General features: G+C 35.1%; 2 protein-coding genes across 2 annotated transcripts; one reads left to right on the top strand and one right to left on the bottom strand.

Moving 5' to 3' along the window:
* Positions 1–287: 287 nt before the first annotated feature.
* Positions 288–3054, top strand: LOC130940748 (L-type lectin-domain containing receptor kinase VIII.1). Its single transcript, XM_057868980.1, has one exon. The coding sequence runs from the start codon at positions 415–417 to the stop codon at positions 2509–2511; it is 2097 nt and encodes a 698-aa protein (XP_057724963.1). The 5' UTR covers positions 288–414; the 3' UTR covers positions 2512–3054.
* A 441-nt stretch (positions 3055–3495) lies between these two features.
* Positions 3496–8726, bottom strand: LOC130941679 (glutamate decarboxylase 4-like). Its single transcript, XM_057870244.1, has 6 exons — positions 8425–8726; positions 8140–8344; positions 5106–5521; positions 4754–5007; positions 4624–4676; positions 3496–4209 (listed from the first exon to the last, which is right to left on the bottom strand). The coding sequence occupies exons 1-6, from the start codon at positions 8508–8510 to the stop codon at positions 3712–3714; spliced, it is 1512 nt and encodes a 503-aa protein (XP_057726227.1). The 5' UTR covers positions 8511–8726; the 3' UTR covers positions 3496–3711.
* Positions 8727–9797: the final 1071 nt, after the last annotated feature.

The following is a 9797-nucleotide window of genomic DNA, read 5'->3' as shown; positions in this document are numbered from 1 at the left end:
TCATTGAATTATAGAAGTGATATCACTCTCCTACATATGCTATATGCTAGTACTAGTATATACATACACACTATGACACTAACACACATACGTATAAAGAGAGTATTTTGCTGAGGGGAGAGAGAGAGAGAGAGAGGGAACACGTGGCGACATGTCGACCTACCTGTCATCTTCAGTCCCTCTTCGGATTCTCTGCCACTTCATGCCATCGCTTGTTCTCTTCCTCCGTTTAGTTTAGTTTAGTTTCCTTCTCCAAACTACTCTCTCTCTCTCTCTCAACCCGTGAAGAAGCTAACACTTTCACGTTCAGTAAACAACAAAACAAAAATCACACTCTCTACTCTAACACTACATACTACACACACTCGCCAATTGGAATTCAATCAAAATCACAAACCCTTCCATTTTTCCCCAATGTCGCTTCTTTCCTTCTTCACATTCTTCATCTTTTTCTTCTTCACACCCTCTCTTGCTTCCACCGAGTTTGACTTTGGAACCTTAACGCTCAGTTCTCTCAAGCTCCTCGGCGACGCTCACTTGAATAACGGAACCGTCAGCCTCACGCGCGACCTTCCCGTCCCCAACTCCGGCTCCGGCAGAGCCTTATATTCTCGTCCGATCAGATTCCGCCAACCGGGAAACCATTCTCCGGCCAGCTTCCGAACCTTCTTCTCATTTTCTGTAACCAATCTCAACCCTTCATCAATTGGCGGCGGCCTTGCATTTGTCCTCTCGCCGGACGACGACTCCCTCGGCGACGCCGGCGGAAGTCTCGGCCTCGCCGCTGCCGCCACGAAGTTCGTCGCCGTTGAATTCGACACGTTAATGGACGCTGAGTTCAAGGACATTAACGGTAACCACGTCGGCGTGGACTTAAATAGCATGGTTTCGGCGAAGGTTTTCGACTTGGGATTCATCAATGTCGATCTCAAAAGCGGTGACACGGTGAACGCGTGGATCGAGTTCGATGGATCAACAACGGTTTTAACGGTTTGGGTCTCGTACTCGAATCTGAAACCGAAAGACCCCATTTTGACAATGAATCTTGACGCCGATCGATACTTCAACGATTTTATGTATGTAGGGTTTTCTGGTTCTACACAAGGAAGCACCGAGATTCACAGTGTTGAATGGTGGAGCTTTAGCTCTTTCTTTCCGTCGTCGTCGGCGGGGGCGGCGGCGCCGCCACCGCCGGCGGTTACTCTGATGAACCCGGGGGCTAATTCAGCTGGTTCTTCGTCGTCGTTGTCGCCACCGCCATCAATTGCGCCTTCAGTGGCACAAAAGGAGAGTAAGTCGTCTTCTTGCCACAATGGTTTGTGTAAAGAAAATTTGGGTGCGGTTGCCGGTGTTGTTACTGCTGGTGCTTTTGTTCTTGCTTTATTTGCTGGTGCTTTGATTTGGGTTTATTCTAAGAAATTCAAGCGTGTTAAGAAATTGGATACACTTGGTTCTGAGATTATTAAGATGCCTAAGCAGTTTAGTTATAAGGAGTTGAAGGCTGCTACTAAGTGTTTCAATGCTAATAGGATCATTGGTCATGGTGCTTTTGGTACTGTGTATAAAGGTGTTATGCCTGAGAATGGCGAAATTGTTGCAGTGAAGAGGTGTAGCCACAGTAGTCAAGGGAAGAATGAGTTCTTGTCTGAGTTGTCCATAATTGGAACCCTTCGGCACCGGAATCTTGTTAGGCTTCAGGGTTGGTGTCACGAGAAAGGCGAGATTTTGTTGGTGTATGACTTGATGCCTAATGGGAGTTTGGATAAGGCTTTGTTCGAGGCCCGGATGCCTCTGCCTTGGTCACACCGGAGAAAGATTTTATTGGGGGTGGCATCCGCATTGGCGTACTTGCATCAAGAGTGTGAGAATCAGGTTATTCATAGGGATATTAAGACTAGTAACATAATGTTGGATGAAGGGTTTAATGCCAGGTTGGGGGATTTTGGTTTGGCAAGGCAAACTGAGCATGATAAGTCTCCGGATGCCACAGTGGCGGCCGGAACAATGGGGTACCTGGCGCCCGAGTATCTCCTTACTGGCAAAGCTACTGAGAAGACTGATGTGTTTAGTTACGGGGCGGTGGTCCTTGAGGTTGCTAGTGGGAGAAGACCAATAGAGAAAGATGCTACTGGGGCTGGAAAAGGCGGTGTTAGTAGCAATTTGGTGGAATGGGTTTGGACTTTGCATAGGGAAGGGAGGTTGCTAATGGCGGCAGATCCGAGACTCGAGAACGAATTCGACGAAGCAGAGATGAGGAGGGTGCTGATGGTTGGGCTAGCTTGCTCGAACTCGGACCCGTTGGCTCGGCCTTCGATGAGGAGTGTGGTTCAGATGCTGGTTGGTGATGCTGAAGTTCCTATTGTCCCAACAACAAAACCAAATACAGGTTTAAGTACCTCACACTCTCAACTCTTATTGAGCTTGCAAGATAGTGTATCTGACATTGACGGAATAATCACCATTTCTACCTCAACTTCAGAGAACAGCTTCAGTGGTATAGATATAGTCTGAGTTGGAAAATCTTATAATTATTGACTCAATAGTGTAAATAGAAAGATTATTCATTTGTTCATGTATGTAAATGATTTAATAACATGCAATTAAGAGGCCTTGAGGAAAGGAATTTTGGGGGGATGGGTTAAAGGTAATGCAATTTGTGCCTCTAGTACTCATAGTTCATGGCAGAGTGCTGGTGTGTGTACAACTTTTTTGGGGACAAACTAATTGGAGTGATTCATTTCATTCTAAAGGGCAATGCAAAAATGTTGGTGTCAAAATGCTGCTACAAGTTAATGATCTATGGAAGGTTATGGAAACTCTACATTAGTTATGTAATTGATGGATGATAAGCAAGGTTTTCTTTGGGGAAACTTGATTTAAAGGTACCATGGTACTAATAAAAGATAAATATTTATCTAAAGCATTCACCTTTGACCTCCAAGTTTTGTATCTGCACCAATGAAAAACATTGGTAGATAATGTTTCTTTTCACTATTGTTGTGTATATACATGTATGTATTCGTTTCACTATTAATTCAAATATCTCCATATATAGGTTCCATTCCATTTCCTTCTTTCTTCAATTATTTATGAATTAATTGAGCTAAATAATGCCTGAGCTTCTCATGTGGATTTCATTTATTGAAACTGGTTTCTTCACCAGAAATATAGTATCTTCCTTGCTGGCAAATTCTATATTGAATTGGAGAAAAAGGACACCAATACTCATCTCTTGTCACCACATTCTCATAATTTGTTTTGGAATTTTGTGATAAGGACATTAAATGAGTGTTGGTCCTAATCATATGTATGTTCTTACTTTTCAGTTCTATAATTTTCTTGATGTATGGATTATGGAAGCGCTCAGCACAGTATTTCATTATTGTACTAGTGTACTACAACATTATTTGATCAATAGCAAGAACTAAGATATTAATGTTTAAAACATGAGATTAATATTGGTATTTTATATTGTTAACAGATAAGATATTATCATCTATGTAATCTTAGAGAAATTTTTGTATGATCTAAAATAATGGTTGATACATTTTAAACACACATGGAGGAGAAGTTTCCTTCAACAATAAAAGAACTTCTTTTCTGGCTTAAAACATACATCTCTCTAATTTGTACGAGTTTAACAAAAATATTGCATAGACTCAATCAATCTTCCACCATAAATCACAATTATCTAAATAAAGCTAGCTAGCTCTAACAAACACCATTCATCTTCTCATTCATCTTCTTCCTCTCCATCACAAATTTCTTCCAAACCATAGTGATTTCCCTTTGTGTTTCCAATTCACTCTTCTTGACTTTCACATTATTGTCCACAACTTCTCCATTGGGTGTCACGGTGGTGTTGGACACTACCCTTGCAGGAAGCAATTCCAGCTCATGCAACACTTTCTGGACATCGAGGACAAGGCGCTCCGCGAGGGTGCGCGAGAAGTCCTCCCTTATGACAACACGCAGCACGGTAACATGCTGTGCGTCTGGAGGCATGGTGTATGCCGGCACTATCCAACCAAAGCGACGCAAGAAGTCCGAGACTTGGAACTCGTTGAAGTGGCTACTGTCCTTGAGTGTGAAGGCCACCAGCGGCACGCCGTTATCTTTTGATACAATTTTAAACCGGTCTGTTTTCTCGAGTCCTTCTTTAAGTACTAGCATGTTATCTCTACAATTTTCCATGACATTCTTATATCCCTGAAAATACAATCAAGACAAAGCATTTAGTAGCTTTATTTGAACAAAATTTTTTGGAGAATCATGTATGGAAATTTTGTTGGATGTCTAAGAATTTCTCTTTAGCAAATCAATCTCATGAAATTATAGACAACTATTGCATCTATCAATAATTAAATATTTCAATAGTCTTGTGAAAGATTCTATTACACACTATCGGTTGTCTTATTAACATTCACAAAATGAAAAGAGATGTAAAATTAAATGGTATCTAGGTAATCTTATGTGATAAAACATTTAAATCATTATTAATTAGTAGTCCTTTATATAGTAAAACCAAAGTGTAACTTGTTTCTGAAGAAAGAAGGGTAATGGACAATTACCCTTATTTTCTTAGTTTAAAATGAAGTTGAATTTGAAGGATTAGTGGAATACCTCATAACCCAAACGAATTAGTTGGTAATACTGAGCAATAACTTGGCTAGAACCTGCATTAATAAATACCACATTTAATAAATAGTAGAAATAGAGTATGGTGTTGGAATGAAGTTGTTAGTATATATACCCTTGGAGAAGTTGAGAGTAAAAGTGGGTTGATCAGCACCAAGATAGTTAATATGGAAGATGAGTTCCTCAGGAAGGTCTTCTTTGCTTCTCCAAATGGACCAACCAATGCCAGCATAGACAAGACCATACTTGTGGCCACTAACATTTATGCTCTTCACTAATGGTAACCTAAAGTCCCACACAAGATCTGGATATAGAAATGGCGCTATGAATCCTCCACTTGCTGCATCCACGTGAATTGGAGTTTCCCATCTAACACACATTTATAACACAACAATTAATGAATGCTAAATAAGACAAGTTTTGATTTTTTTTTTGCACAAGGATGTTTATATGTACGTAGTACGTACCCTGTTTCCTTATTCTTTTGCTCAAGGAGGTCGTTAAGGCGCTTGACATCTTCAAACTCTCCATTGAGAGTGGAACCAAGGATTGCAGCCACACAAATGGTGTTCTCATCAACCATTTCCACGGCCAACTCAGGGTCCATTACATAGTAATCGTCGCGAAGCTTCACCTCTTTGAGTTCCACCTCGAAGTACCTGGCGAATTTCTCCCAACAAACCTGCACATTGGCACCAGTCACAATGTTGGGCTTGTCAAAAGGCAATCCCTGTTCCTTCCTTCTGTTCTGCCACTTCCGTTTGAAGGCCAACCCGGCCAACATTATGGCCTCCGACGACCCAACTGTGCCGACGCCAACTGCCGGCTCTCCGTCTTCGAGTGGCGCATTGAATAGATGTGCTATCATGTTCACACATCGGTTCTGCAATAACATGTATTCATGTTAAGATCATAACTAAAACGTTGCATGTATTATCTTAACCAGTTTAGTCAAACATATCAAATCATCAAACGATTCTCATAAAGATATCTACTTATGAGTATTCACATAACGCGATCTCTAGGTGAGTATGAAAAGACTATGTCATTTGAGTTATAGTTTGTTGGCCTTCAAACAACGTTAATTACTTGACTATTAAGATGTTTGGTTATAACTTATATAACATGTTGGTAACTTAAATTTTTTGAGGTGAATGTTACATATCAAACATTGTTATAATATTAAGAGTAATTTAGAAGATAATAGTCCTTCTATCGAATCATCTAAATTATACTAGTGATGCTAATGGGCAATATTCCAAATTACTGTAGATTTATCCAAAATATTACATAATTTTGTACATGCATGATGCATTTGATTTGACCAACTGATAGAAATGTTGTCCACAGGAAACATACAAACAAAGGAATTAAAAAGCACTGATATTGATAAGCACTGATATTGATGAAGAAAAAATAAAAGGGAAACTGTCCCACATATATTATTGTCAATCCTATTCTCACCCACAATCCATATATGTTTGTATTGAAAGAGAAAGAAGATGGCCTTCACTATATAAAGAGAAAGATTCTCCAATCAATTGGTGACACAATTTTGTTTATGCATCCAGAGCCTCATCATCAACATGGAAAAATGCCCCCCAATAAATTACTAGACTTTAGGAAACTCACTATAGGCTTAGAGGAGAGGGTAGGAACAAGGAACAAAGTCAAGAAAGGGATATATCACTGCGCTTTTTTTTTTTTAGGAGTGTTAGGCCAATACTTTTGTTAAATTTTGCCCGGTACTTAATAAAAAAATTGAATAATTCTACACCATTAGATCCAATCTCACATCATTAAAACATCATTGATGGCTAAAAATTACAAAATCTACTAGTTCCCTAAACTTTTTCCTTTTTTTTTTAATAAAAAGTGTTCGGGTTTTTTTTTTCTTTCGAAAATATTTTTGGGAATAATATCCAAAATTTTTATTCTAATGAGTTTTGTATTGGACAAATTAGTTTTTAATAAAAAATTTGATAAATTAGTTCATAGTTTTTAAAACATTAGAAAAATTAGTCCTTGATCAAATAAACGGACAAAATAGTCCCTAATATATTTGAAAAGTAGTAAAATTAGTTCTTAATTTTTCTAAAAAATAGTATGGTTCGGGTATTAAATTGTCCAAGCTTTTTAAAAGATAATGGACTAATTCATCTATTTATTTTATTAAGGGCTAATTTGTGTAATATTCTAAAAATGAGAGGATAATTTGTCAAATACTTTTATTATGAACTAATTTACCTGATATATTGTTAGAGATTAAATTGGGATATTTGTTATTGCTATGTGCCCAATATCACTTAAATTTACCAACATGATTTTGTTGATATAACTAACTAAGCCACCCCCATCTTTGCTAATGGGCCCACAAATGTCCAGCAACACATCATTTAAACTAGTCCAACAAATAGTTTAGACCGGGATTCAAGAAAGAAAAAAGGAATAAATATTATCAAAGGCCTCAATATCACACACAACACAATTTACGAAAAGTATATGTTTTCATTTTCAATGATTAAAAAAATAAAGCTAACAATGCAAGTGGACATTTTTTAAGATATTAAATGTAAAAAATTTGTTGAAAACTAAAAATTTTAAGTTACATAAGAAAAAAAATATTATCTGCACACTAAAATTAAATACTATATATTTATGTATAAATATATGTATAATTTAATTTATTTTTAGTATGTATTTTATACTGATAATTAATTTTAATAGTTGATTTTGATATAAACTTACCACCATGAATAAAAAATGTATAGTATAAAAGTTTTTGTAATTTTAATATTGTACTTAGCAAAATCCAACTTGTTTTCTTTCTTTTTTTTTTTTTTTGACCTGATAACTATCATGTACTTGGATTGATGAATTACATGTGCTATACAGCTATAGTTGCTACAGTCTCGTTTTTCAACGTATCTCCCCATACCATTTTTTTTTTTTTGAGAATGGGGAGAGGATGGAGAGTTACCAAGAGAAAGGGAGAGATGGAGAGAGAGGGAGAAATGACAAATTAAAAAAAAAGGTTTAACAAAATAAGAAAGGATAGAAATTAAAACTATTTACATCTATTTTGGATAATATTACTAAAGCGAAAAACTTTAGAGTAACATAGCTTTAAATAACTAAAATTAAGAGTCAGTGGATGTATGATTTTTGAAAGAATAAAAAATTTGTAATCTTTGTTGCTAATTCAGTAATTCTTCATCTCCACTTACCATATATTAAGAAATAATATATATACTTAGTGAAAAAAATTGATGCGCAGGCAAAATAATTGCTAGTGTCAGGTTTATAGACTTTGGGCATTTTGACAAAATAGTACTTTTAAAAACAAATGACCAGAACACGTTAGCACAGTTGAATATTAGTAAAGGAGTAAAGGACGGTGACATTGTAATAATTAAACTATGGAGAATTCTATTCACCCGTGACACATGCATTTACCTAATACCATATGAGATTTTCATGAAATAATAATAAAAGTGGTACCTGGAGCTCAGTGGTGACAGGGTACTCGTCCATATCCACATAGTTCTTGTTAATGGCAGCCATGATGAGTTTGTCGCATTCAGGCTCCATCCATGTCGTTACGAACGACGCCAGATTCAGTCTTGGATTTCCGTCCAGCATTAGCTCGTCGTTTATTATCTGATACGCTGCTTCCTTTGGTATCGAATTTTCCGGCATCCTAAACCTGTATATATTTGTGCATATTTAATATATGTATTATTTTATATATTTTTAATATGTATTTTATATTCTAAAGCGACCTACCTGGGAAGGGAGGCGCGGACGTAGCGCGAGGCGAAGGTAGAGTGGACTGAGACATCGGTGCCGGTAGCGGTTTCTGAAAGAACCATGATAGCTAGAGAGAGAGAGATCTAAGGGCGTGTTTGTCTTGAATTTGATTTGATTAAATGTGATGAATTTGGGAATGAGATGAGAGAGAAGAGTTTAAATAGGAGTGGTGATGGATGCATGGTAGAGAAGCCATGTGTATGGAAGGAATTTAATGGGATTCATTGCAATAAGAATTCATGCTCCGAGCCAAAGAAAATTAAAATGCTACTACGCGTTCTCGTTATTCCAGAAACCAAACACGGTTTTGAGTTTTCACTTCTTGTAAAACAAAATTAAAAACTGACATTTCACTTTTCTATGGTTGCCGTTGATTGAGCTTTCAACTTTATAACATATCTCAAATAAAATATGTTACTGTTTTGTTTTCACATGCCGTATATTAATTATTCATTTTTTGGTTTCATGGTATTTACCTTTGGAACACCGCTTGTGATGAGAAACCGAATTAGTAATCGAATCCATTAAATTACTAATTATTTTAATTGATGAGCTATTGATTGGCAGAATTAATTTTACGTAAATAAAAAATATAAAATAATTAAAATTTTAAAATTAAAATTTAAAAAATATATTTTTATTAATATTTTAAAAATAATTAAATTTTAATAAATTATAATCAACAAATAATGTAGTTATTATTAAGTAAGCATATAAAATTTTAGTATATTTTATAATATAATTTTTTAATTTTATTTTTTATTAAAGTAACTATTTTATATTTTAATAATTAATTAATTAGTTTATATTTATTATATTGTTATATATTATATGTATTTATTAAAAAATAATATTAATAAATATGATATAATCATTAAAAAATAATTATATTATAATTAATAAAAATTTTGATATTTTTTATTTATATATATTTAATTACATTTATATTAATAATTATGAATAATAAAAATATAATTAATTTAAATATAAATGAGTATAAAATTAAAATAATATCTAAAAAAATTATTGTATGTTTTTACTATATAATTAATAATTAGCATCTAAAATAATAAAGAATAATATAACTTAGTAACAAGAGAATATGTAGACATAAAAAAGATTTAGGTTTAAAAAATATTTTCATCAATTTTAAAATTTTCTCTCAAACAGTTTCGTTGAACCGATTTTTATCTACTTTGATCGATTTTTACCAGTTTTAACCAATTTTTATCTTTAAATGGTTTGAAAATTAGACTAAATTGGTTAAGAATCCGGTTCTAACAACTATAATTTTACATACATGTTTAAAAAGTAGTAAGATTCAACTTTAAACCTCTTAGTTAAAAAAT

The sequence above is a fragment of the Arachis stenosperma genome, chromosome 7, assembly GCF_014773155.1.
Source record: "Arachis stenosperma cultivar V10309 chromosome 7, arast.V10309.gnm1.PFL2, whole genome shotgun sequence".
In the NCBI taxonomy this organism is placed as follows: Eukaryota; Viridiplantae; Streptophyta; class Magnoliopsida; order Fabales; family Fabaceae; genus Arachis; species Arachis stenosperma.
This window is presented reverse-complemented; position numbering and strand designations above follow the sequence as displayed.

What these genes read in the sequence shown, in the direction of transcription:
- LOC130940748 (XM_057868980.1), top strand. Translation starts at nt 415, where the DNA reads ATGTCGCTTCTTTCCTTCTTCACATTCTTCATCTTTTTCTTCTTCACA.
- LOC130941679 (XM_057870244.1), bottom strand. Translation starts at nt 8,510, where the DNA reads ATGGTTCTTTCAGAAACCGCTACCGGCACCGATGTCTCAGTCCACTCT. An exon ending in CAAAAGAATAAGGAAACAGG is followed by an intron (nt 5,008 to 5,105) that starts GTACGTACTACG and finishes AATGTGTGTTAG; the next exon opens with ATGGGAAACTCCAATTCACG. An exon ending in TAATTCGTTTGGGTTATGAG is followed by an intron (nt 4,210 to 4,623) that starts GTATTCCACTAA and finishes TTGTATTTTCAG; the next exon opens with GGATATAAGAATGTCATGGA.